The sequence below is a fragment of the Erpetoichthys calabaricus genome, chromosome 4 (assembly GCF_900747795.2).
Source record: "Erpetoichthys calabaricus chromosome 4, fErpCal1.3, whole genome shotgun sequence".
NCBI lineage: Eukaryota > Metazoa > Chordata > Cladistia > Polypteriformes > Polypteridae > Erpetoichthys > Erpetoichthys calabaricus.
In genome coordinates, this window is record NC_041397.2 from 162,544,253 (window position 1) to 162,565,337 (window position 21,085).

The 21,085-nt window shown below is 37.9% G+C and overlaps 1 protein-coding gene across 3 annotated transcripts in view; it reads left to right on the plus strand.

Annotated features, from left to right (window-relative positions):
- Positions 1–21,085, plus strand: part of rnaseh2b (ribonuclease H2, subunit B) — a 151,011-nt gene that overhangs the window by 19,361 nt on the left and 110,565 nt on the right. For all 3 annotated transcript variants that reach the window (XM_051925753.1, XM_051925752.1, XM_051925751.1), the window contains exons 3-4: positions 5,426–5,533; positions 15,785–15,861. In XM_051925753.1, the coding sequence (XP_051781713.1) occupies positions 5,426–5,533; positions 15,785–15,861 (185 nt within the window). The remainder of the gene's footprint in view (positions 1–5,425; positions 5,534–15,784; positions 15,862–21,085) is intronic.

Below are 21,085 nucleotides of genomic sequence, written 5' to 3' on the forward strand. Positions count from 1 at the left end.
GGAGGAAACCGGAGTGCCCGGAGGAAACCCACGCAGACAGGGAGAACATGCAAACTCCACGCAGGGAGGACCCGGGAAGAGAACCCGGGTCTCCTTACTGCGAGGCAGCAGCGATACCACTGCGCCACCGTGCCGCCCGCACAGTACTGTATATAATATATATATTATGATATATAGGGGAGGGGAAGGTGGGACCTCGGGAGTAGGGAGCCGGGCAGGGCCAGCCTCCTTTCGAGCCGCTCTACCTCTTGCCATGTGTTGGAGCGTACCTTGCTAGCGATACCTGTTTGTTCAGCAGACATTATCATCTAGAGATTGTTAAAGAATAACGTTTGACGTTTTTGAGGGGGAGATCACAGCTATGTTTGTTTTAGAGGGTACCTGCTTATTGGCAGAGATATCACGGCCACTTGCTCTTCTCCCCACGCAGAGGATGCTCTCCCATCAAAGCTGAACACGATCAGATACAGTGGCAAAGTTTGACGTTGAAGCTTACCTACCTTCTGCTTGGCGTGAGATACCTTGCCAACTTTTACATTTTGGCAAAGAGATCATGGCTTCAATCTTGACCCTGATAACAAAACTAAAAATATTGTATGCCAAGATGCTCTTCGATATGAAAGCTATCAATATAAATTCTTCACAATACAAATGATTACATTTAAAAAAAAATTTTTTATTTTTAAAGTTTGTCCTGTTTAACTACTACGTGGGCAGAGCCGCAGGGGACAGTTAGTTGTTAATGTAACAAAAATGTCTTGTGCAGCATTGATGTAACCTGTCAGCCAAGGAGAGCAGACTGGAATGCGCATATGTGAAAAATGAAGACTTTACTGGACTAGTGGGGATGGTAGATGCTGTTGAGTGAGCATTCAAAATGACTGAGAGTGTAGAGCAACGATTCTGCATCAAATTTTGCGCTAAGCTTGAACATTCATCTGCGGAAATTATTCAGTTGATTCAGAAAACTTTTGGGGACGATGCAATGACTGGCAAAACATCAAATCACCCAGGTGACTCTGCTCCCGTACAGCCCAGATTTGGCACCCTGTTACTTCTGGCTTTCCCCAAAACTAAAATCACCTTTTGAAAGGGAGGAGATTTCAGACTGTTGATGAAATTCAGCAAAATGCAAAGAGGCAGCTGATGGCAATTCCAACAAAGGATTTTACAGTGTGTTTTTAACAGTGGAAGAGACGCTGGGAGAACTGTGAGGTCCCAAGGTGGCTACTTTGAAGGGGACAGAGGCATCATCGTCCTATGTACAATGTTTCTTGTATCTTCTTCAGTTTTATCTATTTATCCTATTACATGGCTGGATACTTTCCGGACTGACCTTTTATCTTACTTAGAGATACAGTGATATGAAAATTCTAGTCAGTACTGATAACCAATATGTATTTTTTTATTTTATTTATTTTTTTTTTTTTTTGTCCACCTGTTGTGATAAGTGGTCCATGGCGAAGCGGTATTTTTAAATAAATCAGGTCAGGAGTGTGCAGGCTCCAAATGGGTGCAGGTGTGTGCATGCCAGTGCTCAATTCCGGGTTGATTGTGGTGTTTGGCTGATCACACATTCATGTGCAAATACGAGCAGATCAGTCTGGTGCCTATTTCACACCTCAGAATAGGTGTAAGATAATACCTGCACTGAATTGGGCAGTATATAAGGGACCCTGTAAGTCAGAGAGGGAGCGATCAAAGAACAAAAGAGATCAGAAACAAAAAGGAGAGAGTGAGAATGGAGGTTACGGGAGAAGAAAGAGGCAGGACAGTGAGGAGAATGTTTCGTGAGGGAAGGAGACAGGTGATCAGGAGTAATGACCCAGGGGAGCGAGCTGCAGGCCTGTGCTTCAGTGTGGTTCTGGTGAAGGGGCACTCTCAACTGAGCAACAAGAAGGATTAGGAGTCGCCCCATTGTGTAGCCTTTCCCTGGTGATGCCGAAAGACTGCCTGAAGGGAATCTGAGAGGTGTTCAGCAGGGAGTCCTACAGGTGATGATGGACTAGCAGCAGGATCCTGAACCCGGAATGATTGGAAGACTGCACCTTTTGACTGGCATATCCTCATGCATCATGGTCCTGATGGGATAAGGACTGGGGCAATGGCAGATTTTAGAGAGAGGTACTGGGGCTCATTTTTATTTTAAATAGCTGGACAGATTCCTGCCTTGATTTTAAGCTAATTTTTATTGAACTATTTATTTGGATTTTAACTTCCATTGGAGACTTTAGTTGTATTGATTATTGATTTATTGAGGATCTGGTTTTTATACTGCACTGGTTTTTGAACATTTTTCTCTGGTATTAATAAAAACACTGAACATTTGTGCACCAACCCTATGCTGACTGTGTGTGCTCACTTTGCCTGGCTCATGACTGTCGAGTGTGCTGGGTTCAAGTGGCTTGTGGAAGCAGCCAGGGAACGTGGAGTCAACCTGGACCTCACACCTAATCCAATACCAATAACTGATCCTAGCAGCCCAGATTTTTCTGTGGGAAGAAAAGCAAGATATGGCCCATCTCTAATGCAAAAATACTTCAGTTCATGTATAAAAACCTGTTTAACTTACACATTCTGGGTATCTTAAGCACATTTATAACACCATGCCATTTTGTATCATACAACATGTTGTATATATAAACAGAAAAGTGAATGCATTCTTTGTGCCATAATCAGACATATCCTACTTGAAGTAAAACTGAAATGAAAGGTACAAATTGAGGTCAGTTAGTCTGGGCTTAAGCTGACTTTAAAAGCACAAGTGGTAGATTTATCTTAACAAAAAGAAGCATTTCTGCCTTTTGACCAGCAGGTTTGTTTCTCTTTACATTCACTATAATTGACATAGCTGACAAAGGCATCCACTGATATAAGGTGCTGATAGGTATTGTGCATGGCCTTGACTAAGGTGGGAAAAATGGGTTGCATTGCCTTTCTAGTACTGAAGGGCACTATTATTTCTGGAGATAGGAGGCTTGCTGAGATGGTTATTCAACTGCAAGAAATGAAAAATCAACTAGTTTAGAAATATTTACCTGTATAATAATAAATTATTCTTATGCTGACCCGATTTGTTGTAAACAAAAAGTAGACAACCCCTTCTAAGAACCACCACCATTAACAAAAATCTCTGGTTATGATATATCTATCTATCTATCTATCTATCTAACAAGCTTGACGTATAATGGTTTGTGTCATATAATGGGCATTCAAAGTTTATATAAAATGTAATTTGTGTTATATAATGGTTATTCTATATAAATTATTTGTGTCTTCTAATGGGTTTTCTATATAAAGTGTAATGCGCTTTGAATGGTTGCAGCACATACTGTTCTACACTGTAGCACTTTGTACTGCAGGTGTGTCTTTGGATATTGAGAATATCTATATCTATCTATCTATCTATCTATCTATCTATCTATCTATCTATCTATCTATCTATCTATCTATCTATCTATCTATCTATCTATCTATCTATCTATCTATCTATCTATCTATCTATCTATCTATCTATCTATATATATATATATCTATATATATATATATCTATATATATATATCTATATATATATATATATCTATATATATATATATATATATATATATATATATATATATATATATATATATATATACAGTATATATATATATATATATATATATATATACAGTATATGCTTCAGTTATATTACCTCTGCAGCAGTTGAATGTTGTTTTACAGCCACATTTGAGTTTTCCTCAAGAATTTCTTCATTCATCTCCAACAACGAAGCAGCAATCACATCTTTCAGAGAGCAAATCTTTTTCTCTTGTGGCTCTCTGTTGGCCTGTGTATCTGTCTTCTTGACCGGTTATTTCTTAGGAGCTTCTTGCTCTTTGTCTGAGAAAGTGAAACTGGAGCATTTTGAAAGATGCAGGAAGCTTGTATTCAGCACCATACATGACAATAATGTGCTTCTGATCAAACAGACTTTTCAACATATAAAAAATGCTGTAGCACTCTTGTTGAGAAGCCTAGTTCTGTTTATATTTTTCTCAGTTGTGAAGTGGCAAACTATTTGTCTACCAATGTCAACGCTGTCATAGATGCTTCACTGGTTCAATAAGCCTATTCATAGAAAGCTGCAAAGTGTGAGCCATGCAGCCTAAGCTTCTAAAGCCATTTTCTTCCATAGCTTTCGTCATGTTCATAGCCTTTTGTCACAAAGCATCACTAACACGGAATCAAAAGCTTGTGCAGTGAAAGTTGCTAAGTGAGAACTGGTGAACTCATTAGCATTCAACACAACTCTTTTTGTCTCAAATTTTTCATCCTCATCATGTTTATTTGGCTGACCTCTGAGCTCCATAAATCTGTAATAAAACTAATGCATGTGACATTGCTTCTTAAAAGCTCAAAGATATACTGTATGTATGAGTAGCAATCACATCATATAATGTAGGCAGCAAGACATCTGTGAAGTACTGTCAGCTTGGAAGAATGTACTGAGGTTCTAAATGGTATAGTAGCCAGTGGACTCCCTTGTTCTCAAATAGGGAAAAAGTTTGGTTATTAAGTGCAATCATCTCCATAATTTTAGTAGTTATTCCTTTTACTCTGGTGCAGTCTTATGGAAATGTCTTTACATTTTGAAGGGATTGCAGTATCAGGCTACTGCAAGTGAACCCGCTGGCATCTGATTTAAACTTAGTGTTGATAGCATTCACAGCAAGACATTCTGTGTGTAATTAATTATTTTGGTTCTTCAGAGAATTAATTAAATTTGTGTGAATTTTGGTTTGTTAAGTTTGACTTGATTGTATGGAATGTCATTTGCTTCAAGTTAAAATCAATACAAATATATAATAAAAAATTGTGTTTTTGAATGATTTAATTCTGTAGTCTCCTCGCATCTTCTCATTTTTGGAGGTGGTACAGCAGTTGTTTGTGTGTGGTTTGTTGTTTTTTTTTTTTTTTTTTTATATAAATAAGAGAAATATGACAACACGCCTAATATGCTGCTTTACTAATTATAGTTTCCCAACAAATAAACAAAGTACACTCTGATCCCACCCGCAAAACTACAGGTTTGCTTTATTGTCTATGTGTGTGCCTGCATGTGAATGCATGCTTTTCTGCTGTGGTTTATAAACTTAAAATGTCTGTTTATATTAATGTGTGCCACACTGAGCAATGAAAAAATATATTAAAGTTATTCAGTGAACTGATAATGTTGCCAAGCCTAAATTATAGGTCTGCAGTATGGGCCAAAATTTATGCATCATTGTCATGCCAATATCGTCATTTTTCATGAACATTCGCTGATAACAATATGGTTGCAGATATATCTCTAGTCTTACATATATTTATTTTTATTCTATATAATTATTTTTTATGTGGAAATATATATTAATGTATAATTATTTTTTTTCCCTCTCATAGATAATGCTTCTCTATATTTATTAAGCAATGAAGCTAATGAGGTCTTTGAGGTAAAAGCTTTTAATGAGCGATATCACTCCTGGTTTATTGGCCAGTCAGTACAACATGGTAAGTTTTATGTTGAATTGTGTTGTTTTGCCCTGTTAATTTATCTACATATTTTTATCATAAACTCTATATCTAGATCACATTTAAGCTTTGTAGAATTTTACAACTACAGTAATCCCTCCTCCATCGAGGGGGTTGCGTTCCAGAACCCCCCGCGAAAGGCGAAAATCTGCGAAGTAGAAACCATATGTTTATATGGTTATTTTTATATTGTCATGCTTGGGTCACAGATTTGCACAGAAACACAGGGGGTTGTAGAGAGGCAGGAGCTTGATTCAAACACTGCAAACAAACATTTGTCTCTTTTTCAAAAGTTTAAACGTGCTCCATGACAAGACAGAGATGACAGTTCCGTCTCACAATTAAAAGAATGCAAACATATCCTCCTCTTCAAAGGAGTGTGCGTCAGGAGCAGAGAATGTCAGAGAGAGAGAGAAAAAAGCAAACAAAAATCAATACGGCTGTTTGGCTTTTAAGTATGCGAAGCACCGCCGGACAAAGCAGCCTTTCAGCATTTTTTAGAGGAGCATCTGTATCCTCTAGGCCAGTGTGCGAACAGCCCCTCTGCTCACACCCCCTCCATCAGGAGCAGAGAATGTCAGAGAGAGTGAGAGAGACAGAGAAAAACAAACAATCAAAAATCAATACGTGCCCTTCGAGCTTTTAAGTATGCGAAGCACTGTGCGAGAAGCATGTCGCTTGACAAAGCAGCTGCACAGAAGAGAGCAATGTGAAGATAATATTTTAGCATTTTTAGACGACTGTTCGTATTGTCTAGGGGTGCGAACAGCCCCTCTGCTCACACCCCCTCCGTCAGGAGCAGAGAATGTCAGAGCGAGAGAGAGAGAAAAACAAACAATCAAAAATCAATACGTGCTGTTTGATCTTTTAAGTATGCGAAGCACCCTGCGGGAAGCATATCGCTTGACAAAACAGCCACATGTAAGCCCAGCAAGGAAGAGAGCAATGTGAAGGTAATCTTTCAGCGTTTTTTGAGGAGCGGCCGTATCCTCTAGGGGTGCAAACAGCCCCCCTGCTCACAATATATTTGAGGAGTTTTATTTAATACGTAATACACGCTGTGGTTGGGTAGCTTCTCAGCCATCTGCCAATAGCGTCTCTTGTATGAAATCAACTGGGCAAACCAACTGAGGAAGCATGTACCAGAAATTAAAAGACCCATTGTCCGCAGAAATCCGCGAACCAGTAAAGAATCCGCGATATATATTTAAATATGCTTACATGTAAAATCCGCGATAGAGTGAAGCCGCGAAAGTCGAAGCGCGATATAGCGAGGGATTACTGTATTCTGTATTGTTACAAAGCCATGTTACCTATCTTGAACTCAGCAGGACCCGGTGAGAATTGTTCTGCTGGTTCTGGTCTTGTTTAATTTAAAATCTATACTGTACTTTCAGGTAAAGCTTATTCTTTTTGGCAATATTTTGAACCAAAGAATATTTGCCACCCTGCTAGATGGGATGTTTTTATGTGCAAACGTGCAAGTCCATCCTTGCTATGATCAGTTGGCTATATCTTTACATTAATATCCATTTCTTCATTGAAATGTATGAGAACGTGTTGGTAAAAATTACAGGTATGCAGTATGACCAAAAATTTATATCACATTATAATTGAAAATGATCACGGTTACATTATGCATCATTGTGTAATCTATACGTATGTTTTTTTGTGACTGGATCTTGTTTAGGTTTTTTCTGTTGGCCAAATTCCATAGGTTAACAAGTGGATAGTTCTGGTGTAATGTTTGTTTGTTTTTTTTAATCACATTATTTAATTTCAAAATATCCTTATTGTATTTAAATAAGACCTTGTGATATGGCAGGTCTGCAGCTTGGTAATCGGGGAACCTGTTTTTTAATAAATAAATAATGGAATGGCTGTTTCAGTTTCCATGAGTGTACCCTCAGGCAGCTGTAGGAGGTTAGTGAGATAGTTGGGATGAGATACACATGCACATTGGGGTGCATTCTGTTCCAATTGCCTAATCGGATTCCTGCAGTGCACGATGGGGGCACTGCACTCCACGGAGACATAAGGAGAGACGGCATGGGAAGAAAGAAAACAAATGGAGAACTGAGAAAATTGAAAAAGGACAGAGGTTAAAGTGAGAAGAAGAGAGGAAGGTGTGGGAGTGAGGTGATGTAGGAGAAGCAAGCAGACAGGAATGGAGCCCCAGGGAGGACCTTGTGTGGCCAGCACTCAGGAGGGAGCTGAAGGTATCTCCTGCTGAGTGACTAGGTAGGAGGAGTGACCATAATGCTCGGGAGTGTACTCTCACCGGGTGGCACCATGATTAGTGGTGGTGGGTGCAGAGCAGGGTCTGGCAGCTCCCTGTGGAATGCAGTAAAGTTGCCGGTTGGGACACGGGCTTGTTGGTTGACGTCTCTCTGAGCTGCGAGGTCCGAGTAGGATTAAAGGGAAGTATTGGAGACTGAGAATTTTAAAGAAGACTCCTGCATTGTTTTAGACTAATTTTTAATGGATTATTTCTTTGTATTTTAACCTCCACTAGTACTACATTTTTCTTTATTGAATTATTTATTCAGTGAATGTTTTTGTTGCACTGCACATTGGGCACTGTTTGATTGTTTTGGTTTTTTTTTTTTTTTTAATAAAAGCACTGAGCACTTTTTACACCTTCCTCATGGTTTGTGTGTGTTTGTCCTCATCTAGCAAACTCATTCTGGTCATGACTATCAATGAATGAGGGAACGGTAGCATGCAGCCAACCTACACCATCACAGACCTGAACAAGAAAAAAACACATATTGTTTATCTGCATAATCTTTGAAAATATGTCTACTGTATAGACTATACAGTAAAAAATTAAATATTATTGACAACAAAAAAATAAGTATTCAGAGAGCTATTCTTCCCAATTTCTTTGGTTCCTCTTTGAACAAAATCAAGAAGGCCTAAATCAGACCTAATAGCACCTTTTAAAACATATTTGTGACAAAAAATATAAAGACAAACCAAAGAGGTTATCAAAGCAAGCCCTGTAATCCAGTCTATTAAAGAAAGCTTTCACATTTGACACACTACAGAGACTTAAGTGATCACAAGAGTATACGTTTCAGTTTTCAAAATTCTCTTACTGCAGAAATCAATCAATGTTAGTGGACAAATTTTTAAAAAGATATTCTAATGAAGAAATATTTGTGTGAAACAAAACATCTTACATTCTACTGCTTTCCAACTAGAGGTGCACAATTACCATATAATTTTTAATCAATGGTTATTTCTCTTGATATTGTAATTGTGGTTATTAATTTTGATTAATAAAATTGCAATGAAATACTTTTTTTTTTTTTTTTTTTTTTTTGCCCAATTGCTTATACTGTGTTCATTATAAACACGTTTAGTTGAACCTCCATTTAGCAGTTTCCTAGGGGACTAGTTAAACAATTGTTAATTTTAAATTGTTAAATGCTAAAGCAGTTGAAAGATTAAAAATGTAGTGTTTACATCAATATTGTTTTTTTTTTTATTGTTTACAATAAAGATACAGAATACTTATTGAATAGATTTATGTCTCAGTTTTTGTAATACAGTAAATTAGTGATTTTCAGATAATTATGAAATAAAATATAACATGCTACTTATTTTTATATATAAATGTTACTTCTTAAAGCCAGTCATTGCCACCACTCGTCATTGAAAAATGTAACGAATGGGATATTGTTAAAAACTGGAATATTAAATTGGTTCTGCTGTATTAATAAAAGTTGCATGTGTATGTAAAATCAAAGCACATAATAAAATCTTAAATAACAGTAATGTAAGATTAAAAAGTTAATGTAGGTGCAATCGGAGAGTTCTATTGTACAAATATAAAAGCATTAAAATATCTTCTTCTTCTTTCGGCTACTCCCGTTAGGGGTTGCCACAGCGGATCATCTTCTTCCATATCTTTCTGTCCTCTGCATCTTGCTCTGTTACACCCATCACCTGCATGTCCTCTCTCACCACATCCATAAACCTTCGGTTAGGCCTTCCTCTTTTCCTCTTCCGTGGCAGCTCTAAACTTAGCATCCTTCTCCCAATATACCCAGAATCTCTTCTCTGTATATGTCCAAACCAGCGCAATCTCGCCTCTCTGACTTTGTCTCCTAACCGTCCAACTTGAGCTGACCCTTTAATGTACTCATTTCTAATCCTATCCATCCTCGTCACACCCAATGCTACCTCCAGCTCTGTCTTCTGCTTTTTGGTCAGTTCCATTGTCTCCAACCCATATAACATAGCTGGTCTCACTACCGTCCTGTAGACCTTCCCTTTCACTCTTGCTGATACCTGTCTGTCACAAATCACTCCTGACAGTCTTTTCCACCCTGCCTGTACTCTTTTTCACCTCTCTTCCACAATCCCCATTACTTTGTACTGTTGATCCCAAGTATTTAAACTCATTCACCTTCGCCAACTCTACTCCCTGCATCCTCTCTATTCCACTGACCTCCCTCTCATTTACACACATGTATTCTGTCTTGTTCCTACTGACATTCATTCCTCTCCTCTCTAGAGCATATCTCCACCTCTCCAGGGTCTCCTCAACCTGCTCCCTACTATCGCTACAGATCACAATGTCCTCAGCAAACATCATAGTCCACGAGGACTCCTGTCTAATCTCGTCTGTCAACTGGTCCAACACCATTGCAAATAAGATAGGGCTCAGAGGCGATTCCTGATGTTATCCCACCTCCACCTTGAATGCATCCGTTACCCCTACCGCAGACTTCACCACAGTCACACTTCCCTCGTACATATCCTGTACAACTCTTACATACTTCTCTGCCACTCCCGACTTCTTCATACAATACCACAGCTCCTCTCGAGGCACCCTGTCATATGCTTTCTCCAGGTCCACAAAGACGCAATTCAACTCCTTCTGGCTTTCTCTATACTTCTCCATCAGCATCCTCAGAGCAAACATTGCATCTGTGGTGCTCTTTCTTGGCATGAAACCATACTGCTGCTCATTAATCATCACCTCACTTCTTAACCTAGCTTCCACTACTCTTTCCCATAACTTCATGCTGTGGCTCATCAATTTTATCCCCCTGTAGTTACTACAGCTCTGCACATCCCCCTTATTCTTAAATATCGGCACCAGTAAACTTCTTCTCCACTCCTCAGGCATCCTCTCACTTTCCAAAATTCGATTAAAAATGTGGTTAAAAATTCCACTGCCATCTCTCCTAAACACCTCCATGCTTCCATAGGTATGTCATCTGGACCAACGGCCTTTCCATTTTTCATCCTCTTCATAGCTGTCCTTACTTCCTCCTTGCTAATCCGTTGCACTTCCTGATTCACTATCTCCACATCATCCAACCTCTTCTCTCTCTCTTCTGCTCAACACATTCTCCTCGATTGTGAGTACGTTTTCATGTTTATCCTTTATTACCCTAACCTGCTGCACATCTTTCCTAGCTCGGTCCCTCTGTCTAGCCAATTGGTAGAGGTCCTTTTCTCCCTCCTTAGTGTCCTAGTGTCCAGCCTCTCATACAACTCATCATACGCCTTTTCTTTAGCCTTCGCCACCTCTCTCTCCACCTTGCTCCTTATCTCCTTGTACTCTTGTCTACTTTCTGCATCTCTCTGACTATCCCACTTATTCTTTGCCATCCTCTTCCTCTGTATACTCTCCTGTATTTCCTCATTCCACCACCAGGTTTCCTTTTCCTCCTTCCTCTTTCCAGATGTCACACCAAGCACCCTTCTTGCTGTCACCCTTACGACATCTGCTGTAGTTTCCCAGCTGTCTGGTAACTCTTCACTGCCACCCAGTGCCTGTCTCACCTACTGCCTAAACTCAACCTTGCAGTCTTCCTTTTTCAACTTCCACCATTTGATTCTTGGCTCTGCCCTCACTCTCTTCCTCTTCTTGGTCTCTAACGTCATCCTACAGACCACCATCCTATGCTGCTTAACTACACTTTCCACTGCCACCACTTTGCAGTCTTCAATCTCCTTCAGATCAGCTCTTCTGCGTAGGATGTAATCTGCCTGTGTGCATCTTCCTCCACTATTGTACGTAACCCTGTGTTCCTCCCTCTTCTTAAAATATGTATTCTTAAAATATGTATTCACCACAGCCATGTCCATCCTTTTGGCAAAATCCACTATCCTCTGACCTTCTTCATTCCTCTCCTTGACACAATGCCTACCCATCACCTCCTCGTCTCCACTGTTCCCTTCACCAACATGCCCATTGAAATTCGCTCCAATCACCACTTTCTGTCCCTTGGGTACACTGTTCATCACTTCATCCAATTCACTCCAAAAATCCTCTTTCTCACCCATTGCACACCCAACTTGCGGTACATATGCAGTAACATCATTCATCACCACACCTCCAATTTCCAGCTTCATAATCATTACTCTGCTTCATAATCATTCCAGCTTCATAATCATTACTCTTTTCACCTCCAAAACACTCTTGACATACTGTTCCTTCAGAATAACTCCTACCCCATTTCTCCTCCCATTCACACCATGATAGAACAATTTGAATCCACCTCCAATTTACCTGACCTTACTCCCCTTCCATTTAGTCTCTTGCACTCGCAATATATCAACCTTCCTTCTCTCTATCATATCTGCTAACTGTTTCCCCTTACCAGTCATACTGCCAACATTCATAGTTCCTACCCTCAGTTCCACTCTCTTTACTTTCCTCCTCTCCTCCTGGCTCCGGACACATCTCCCCCCTCTTCTTCTCCTTCTTCTTCTTCGGCCAACAATAGCCCAATTTCCGCCAGCACTCTGTTGGCTAACAGTACTGGTGGCAGTCGTTGTTAACCTGGGGCTCAACCGATCCGGTATGGAAATTTGTATTGTTGCCCGCATATTGATTTGGCAAAATTTTACACCGGATGCCCTTCCTGACGTAGCCCTCCCCATTTATCCAGACTTGGGACCAGCATGAAGAAACACACTGGTTTGTGCATCCCCTGTGGCTGGGTTATTCATATGCACTATAAACTCTTCATATGTAAAAAAACAAAAAAAAACACACTACTTCAGCCCTCGGCAGTATACATATAACATACATTCTTATTTATAGCAGTTTAAAGTCATTAAGCCTCTTATAAAAGTAATATGCATATTTCACATATCAAGGGATCAACTTAGTACCTCAGTACTCTTTGTGTTTGTGTATACTCAATTTGAGCAGTTTCGTTACGTTTTCTGACAAAATCCAGATTGTGAATTTCATGGAGTTAATATGGCTTTTATTCCAATCCCACCACCAACACCAAAATTCTTACACTGCTAAAAAAATGGAATCAATGGTTATATACAGTGTAATAAAGCTATAAAACTACAAGTCTGACTGACAAGAAATTCTTGACTACTTGCTGACAATGTAAGGTTAACCACTTTTCAGTAATGGATACGCCTCATGCCCCTAAAGCCAAGAGAAAATCCAACCTCACCAAAGAGTTAATTTACAGTGGTGTGAAAAACTATTTTCCCCCTTCCTGATTTCTTATTCTTTTGCATGTTTGTCACACAAAATGTTTCTGATCATCAAACACATTTAACCATTAGTCAAATATAACACAAGTAAACACAAAATGCAGTTTTTAAATGATGGTGTTTATTATTTACGGAGAAAAAAAATCCAAACCTACATGGCCCTGTGTGAAAAAGTAATTGCCCCCTTGTTAAAAAATAACCTAACTGTGGTGTATCACACCTGAGTTCAATTTCCGTAGCCACCCCCAGGCCTGATTACTGCCACACATGTTTCAATCAAGAAATCACTTAAATAGGAGCTGCCTGACACAGAGAAGTAGACCAAAAGCACCTCAAAAGCTAGACATCATGCCAAGATCCAAAGAAATTCAGGAACAAATGGGAACAGAAGTAATTGAGATCTATCAGTCTGGTAAAGGTTATAAAGCCATTTCTAAAGCTTTGGGACTCCAGCGAACCACAGTGAGAGCCATTATCCACAAATGGCAAAAACATGGAACAGTGGTGAACCTTCCCAGGAGTGGCCGGCCGACCAAAATTACCCCAAGAGCGCAGAGACGACTCATCCGAGAGGTCACAAAAGACCCCAGGACAACGTCTAAAGAACTGCAGGCCTCACTTGCCTCAATTAAGGTCAGTGTTCACGACTCCACCATAAGAAAGAGACTGGGCAAAAACGGCCTGCATGGCAGATTTCCAAGACGCAAACCACTGTTAAGCAAAAAGAACATTAGGGCTCGTCTCAATTTTGCTAAGAAACATCTCAATGATTGCCAAGACTTTTGGGAAAATACCTTGTGGACTGATGAGTCAAAAGTTGAACTTTTTGGAAGGCAAATGTCCCGTTACATCTGGCGTAAAAGGAACACAGCATTTCAGAAAAAGAACATCATACCAACAGTAAAATATGGTGGTGGTAGTGTGATGGTCTGGGGTTGTTTTGCTGCTTCAGGACCTGGAAGGCTTCCTGTGATTAGATGGAACCATGAATTCTACTGTCTACCAAAAAATCCTGAAGGAGAATGTCCGGCCATCTGTTTGTCAACTCAAGCTGAAGCGATCTTGGGTGCTGCAACAGGACAATGACCCAAAACACACCAGCAAATCCACCTCTGAATGGCTGAAGAAAAACAAAATGAAGACTTTGGAGTGGCCTAGTCAAAGTCCTGACCTGAATCCAATTGAGATGCTATGGCATGACCTTAAAAAGGCGGTTCATGCTAGAAAACCCTCAAATAAAGCTGAATTACAACAATTTTGCAAAGATGAGTGGGCCAAAATTCCTCCAGAGCGCTGTAAAAGACTCATTGCAAGTTATTGCAAACGCTTGATTGCAGTTATTGCTGCTAAGGGTGGCCCAACCAGTTATTAGGTTCAGGGGGCAATTACTTTTTCACACAGGGCCATGTAGGTTTGGATTTTTTTTTCTCCCTAAATAATAAAAACCATTTACAAACTGCATTTTGTGTTTACTTGTGTTATATTTGACTAATGGTTAAATGTGTTTGATGATCAGAAACATTTTGTGTGACAAACATGCAAAAGAATAAGAAATCAGGAAGGGGGAAAATAGTTTTTCACACCACTGTAATTATTTAAAACTGCAGAAAACCACAAGGATCTTTCAGCCTTTCACGTTTATTTGTTTTAAAAGAACATTACATGATTTAGCCTAAAACAGAGGATAGACCTAGAAATTAGGTTGGTAGGTTTTATAAATTAAAGTACCAGATGCTGGAGCCTCTTCCTTGGACAATGAGCAGAAAGGTAGTAATTGACTTTGGAACAAACACTAATGTTATAGGACAGTCTCTTTTATACCCCCTCTGCATTTCTTTAATTAGGGCTTGTTAGTTTTACTAATTAATGTAGGTTTTGTGTGGAAACTCGAGTCTGCACAGAATCAAGAGGATAAAATTTAACCTCTATACAAATGCCACCCAAACTGAGAATGGATATCAAATGAGAAGGCTTCATCCTGCTCCATGCTGTTAGCCATGTGAATTTTACATTTGTAGCTTGAGTTCTAATGAACTGTATGCATTTTCAACCATGCTTAATCCTCTTTTAATCCTTCTAAGATTGGGGTAGCCTATCCCAGTAGCACTGAACATAAGGCAGACAACCATAGACCAAGCAGCATCCCATTACAGGGCACATTACTGTGCTTTTCGGGGATTTGGTTTATATGTTGTTTTTTTTGGGTATTGTAGATTTCTTGCAGTTTTAGTACTGATTAGTCATTATTCTAAAATTAAAGATGTAAGTATACGCACTGTTAACACATTAACACAACTTATTTTTTTTTTTTTTACTTTAGTATGTTTGTCAGACTTGCTATTTCTTCCTTGCATTATTTTTGTTTATTATTTACAGTATTGTGTTTAATTTTACACCTGTAAACCTTCAGCATTTGCCTTAGTTTTTATGTTGCAATTGCTGCATGATACAAGAAGTATTGTTTTTGAATTTATTGCTACATGGCCTATGTGAATCGGGTAACTATATGCTTTTGGATATTGGTTTTCTGCAGCTATAGTAGCTATTGTGTCCTTTCATTATATATGCTTCTCCCAATATTTTTGAAACTTTTTGTCTTTATAAGAGCACTTTCTATTGGTAGTCATATACATGTTTTCTCTAACGCAGAAAATCCTCAGTAGGTTAATAATTGCATTTAGGATTATCAGAAGGTTTGTAACTTTTATATTTTGATATTTTAATTTTTTTTTACTTGTTTAGATGGAAGACTTCTATTTTTGACTCTGATGGATCCTGTATTTCTTCTCCTTCCGTACTTTTCAAAGTTTGGTAAAGAGGTGCGTAATTCTGAGAACTGACCAAATGTGACTTGGCTATCATTATGTATGAAGTTCCTTTTAATTTACATTAGAATGGTATATTTTGAGATGTTTAACATACCATACAAAATGGCTTTTGGACAGGAAGACGAGCAGTTGAATTATCTTAAAAATTTTGAAGCAGCATACAATTCAGTTCAAGTTTATACAAAATAATGTAATTCAGCATTGACTAAATTATTGGTACCTTTGCAAAGAATTGAAAATGAATTTGTAAATTACATTATTCCTTTCATTCAGCCATCCCTCTTTTCCCCTGATTAGTCAAATTCATAATTTTCGTATTTGGAGTCCTTTGAAATTATTACAGTCGACAAAAGCAAATTATGTAAAATCTATACAATAAATTTAATATTACTTTGAAAAAAGTTACTTTTTAATTAAAAATAAATTAAACACAGTTGACGTGTAGTTTCATACCAGCATTTAATTGTTAGCTTCATAAATTTGTTTAAGAATACTGAGATAAGACAGCATAAGCCAACATACTGTATTTAATATAGGAAAACACAGTACTGTATGTCACTGTAAGCTAGTTTATACATCTCAGCATTTGGATTTGGTTATCTGTTATTTTTACTCGATCTTTATAGTTGCCTTCAGTGTTTTATGTATTTATTTATAATCAAGACTGCTGTTTTTTAAAGTGAGATGCAGAAAAACATTAAAGTAAAAATGAGTCTGAGCAATTTACAGATAAGTTTTTCAACTGCTATTGATGCATGAAAAGATGATCGTTTATATAGTCATTAGAGTTGTCAGTTGAAACTTCACTGTTTCAGTGTAATTTGGATTTATTTTAAGAATGTCTTGTTCAAAGGCAAAGGCTGACATTCAAATGTAAAAGAGCAGTTTTTTGATTTACCTCACACTTTTTTTCATATTGTGTTACTCCAGACACATTTTTCAAAACTGCAGTATTTTGCAGATCAGGCACTTCATGTGTAAACTGTGCTTATGCACAAAAACGTTGCGTATGCCCGTTTCCACGCTCACATCGTGATGTATAAAAACTAAACTGGCCGTAAAGCTACGCACATTCTCACGCCAGGTCAAACCATTGCGTACGCATGTTTTCAGCTCAGTTTTGCAAACTGGCGGCACCCAGTGTCAAATCAGTGCTACTGTTGCTGTGTGGTTTCCCTTTATTTATTTGATTCACATCCCTGATACGGATTTAACAGCATATCGTTTTTTAGTTTAAGGCATCTGATTGTAATCAACCTGTAACAATATAATGATGCATGGAACGGCCAAACTATTCCAAATACCATTGCTGCTTTAGCGTTGTTAATCTCAGTGCACCACTGAGTATTTTAACCCCCTCTGTATCTGAGTGTGGAATCACAGCTATATAGCAGCTGATCGGAAAGCTCTACCACAGATTGTGTCAAGAGCGGAGAGAATTCTCAGGGTATAGCATCTAGCACACACTGCTTCAGCCATGAGCACAGTCTATTTGAACGTCTCCCATTCGGCAAAGGCTTCAGAGCCGTTCCTGCACGAACCTTACGGTTCAGTAACAGAATTTTTCCCCCAAGAGCTCTAAACGCACTCAATCAGTTCATCAAGTGCTCCTGGTAGAACTATTTGTACTTAAAATTACAATTACCTCACTGTAAACTTGCATTACAATTATAATATTGCACAACCTGAACCACTTGTGCTTTCATATTATATATTTTTCATTTTTTTTATCTTATTATTGTTGTTGTTATTTTACATTTTATAGGAAAATAAGTTCATGGAGGATTTGCATATTGAATCTCATTGTGCCATACAATAACAATAAAGGAATTCAATTAAATTTTTTTGTGTATACGCACATTTCGACTTTTGTCCGTATGCCATGTTTTAGTGTGAATTCTGTGTACGGCGTTATGCACGAGGCCCCTTCTTTTACACAGCAGCCTTTTTTTTTGCAATGATAAATTGTAAGCTTGTAACACTTACATCTACACCACCTGACAGCAACGTCTGTCTTACTGCTCTGCTTTTTGATTAATGGAGCATTTTTTTCTAAATACATTTCTGGTACCCTAAAGGTGTCATTCTGATTTTGATCCTGTCCCAAAACATTCCAAAAATTTGTGATCTGTGCGGTTTAATTCTAAGTTGTTTACTTTAATGTAAATGAAAATTAACAGTCAAAATTCTGCTTTTCCATTTATTATTATAACAATTTAAAATCTCTGTAAATAGCTTCCTCAGTGCCATCAATGCACATTTAGCTATCTGCACCAACACACAATGTCTCTATTTCACATAGATGCTGGGTTGACACACAACGCTAAAAAAAAAAGAGGTGTAATTATAAATATTCAGAACGCCTTTAATTCAGTTTTGCTGCATTTGTAACGGAGGAGAAAGACCCCATTCAGTTTAACATGGGACAGTATTCTGCTGCCGTGTAATGGATTAAATTTTGTCATGCTGCAAAAAAATCATGAATATTTCTATGCTTTCTGCCAGCTTATGGTGACTCTGTGGTAACTCATCAATATTCATGAATAGGTGTAACTTTCAACCAAAAACACAATGGCAAATGATCTGTAAAAGCAGTTTTTAGTTCAAACTGTAAATCAAACCATTGCTCGAATCAAGCAATAGTGATGACCATGTAAATTGGTCATCATATATTGACATGAACAGTGAAACTGATAACAGTTCGGTAGATTCCAATCTGTCAAATTTCAATGATTTTTGAATTTGGTGCTGTCAATCTTGTACCTTCTCATTGCCCATTTATGGGTAACTTGATATATAGGTGTGTACTGATCATGATTATCTGGATAAAATAAGATTTGCCAATGACAGTCTAGTGGATAAAATAGTTAATGAAATGAACCAATATTCTGAGCAGTGTCAAAGAAGTCACTGTAAACCATATGCTTTTGGCTGCAGACTGCAGATTTTTTTTGTTGTCTGCTGATGCTGCAAGACATAGTTGATAAACCAGTTCAGAGATAGTGCTGGTCTTCAAACTGGTTGTCACAGCGTAGTACATGTAGATTTAAGATCCTATTTGTGGCTGATATCATTTATGGCTCACTGTCCTGACAAGAGGTAAAACACTTTGAATAGGTTAGAAAACCTCAGTATGTATGTAATTAATGTGTTCATTAATTATCATTTGATCACCTAATTGTCAATTCTAGATAAAAGACAAGATAACTGTGCATATTCTTACCTTTTATAGGGTGCACCTGCATGAACAGTGACTGAATACTTGTTTTCCTTTAGATTTAAATTTTTGCTGTGGCTTCTGCTGCTGCCATCATAACTATAATAATAATAATGTTAAAATAATAAAAAGGATGTTTAAACATGCACATAATACTCCTTATCTATTGTATCTTTAAATATATTAGAATATTGACTTATTTTTAATTAAATATTCAAATGCTATTTGTTGGCTTATTTGACAGCCCTATCATGCAAGTAGAAATTACATAAACAGTACACTGGGTGTTGTTAAAACTTTTTTTTTTTTTTAAGAAAAAAGAATATTCCAGTTGATAAATGTCTGCTACCAGGTCATTTATTTTACTCCAATTTTTATGCAGTGGCATACTCACTTACCGTGCATGACTGCTTGAACGTTTAAACTTGGAGTAATCTTTAAGTGAAATGTATTACTGTATATTCATCAGGGAACTGTCAAATTTAGAAGAATTTAAAATATAATAGTTTTAACTTTTGTAAAAATTTCTTCTTAGAATAAAACATAGTTTTTTGAAGTTTGAGAAATATCTGAATCATGTGGCAATTAGTTGTGACTTAGTGATTTATAGTACACCACTATACAAAGATGACAGTTGGATTAAGTAACTCCTACCAAATCCAAACATTGGATGCCTGAGCATGCTGGAGACTGCCCTTACTTGTGCCACAAAATTGGAAAGAGACCAGTCACCTATAAACTGATTCCTTATTGCCTGAAAAGACATTTAGCAGATAACGGCTGGTTAGTCACAGTTAATGACCAATTTAGTATGAATTTTAAGTGCAAGCTGCAATGTATGAACAAAACATGCTAATGAAATCTGGTTGGCAATTATGGATGAAATAGCATCCACATTGTGTTTTGTGTTACCATAAACACACAAAGCAACATTGCCTGTGTGTTCACATAAACTAAATGATTCATTGATTTCTTTTAATCTGTTTTTCACTCATGTATACAGACAGTTGGAGGAAACACTTAAAACCATGCAGCTGTCCTACAATGTCCTTCTGGGGTCTCTGGCGATTACACATCATCTTCAAAGAGTAGGCAACATTGCAATAGGCAGTAACTTTTTGACTGCTCCTCGTATACACTTCACATCAACATTTTGTCATTATTAGTATAACATGAAAAAAGTTTGTGTTTTAGTTATGTGTTCAGCATTTCTTGCCTCGCATTTCCTGTCATCCTATATTCACATAGATCATTGTAGACCTGGAACACACATGAAATGTATGTATTCCAAATAACAAAATATTATTTACACTTTACATTTCTGGACACCTCATACCCAGATAAACAGACTTGAGCTGGGAGAGTTTTCTGACTGACTTCGTCTGTGTTGGTGGAAGATGGGATAGCAGACTGCTTGCTGTCAGTGTGTCAGTGCTTTTTGACACGTCTGCAAAGCAAAGACGCTAATGAAGATGTGCAAAGGAATTTAAGTTGCCCTGGCATTACAACTTTTTTCATAGGCTTCAGGGATTCTAGTGTTAAGGCAGCATGTTTTTTGTTCCTCCTGAACTCCCAAGTCCTGGGTTTAAATCCTGGCAGAGGTGTTATCTGTCTTATATTTTCACAGTCTTCCCATATGTTCATTTTCTTCAGGCCAACACCAGTTAACTGCCACATGTACCCTAGGTCGAGTAGAGAATAAATTATCCACAAATGAATGAGTGAGGGTATGGATGGGAGTGTTCTCTTTGATGGACAGGTGTCCCATCCAGGTTGACTCTGCTCTGTACCTCGTGAAGCTGAAAAATGTGAGCCTGTTTTAGAAGTAGGTATAAGAAAATGAATGAGTAAACCATTTTTGATGACTATTAAGATATCATACCAAAAATATCACAGAAGATAATGAAAATAATTTGTTAATTTATTCTGTTCATCTGACAAAAATAAGCCTTTTTTTGTGTTGTGAGAGGTTATTTGTTACTTAATTTTTTGAAAAAG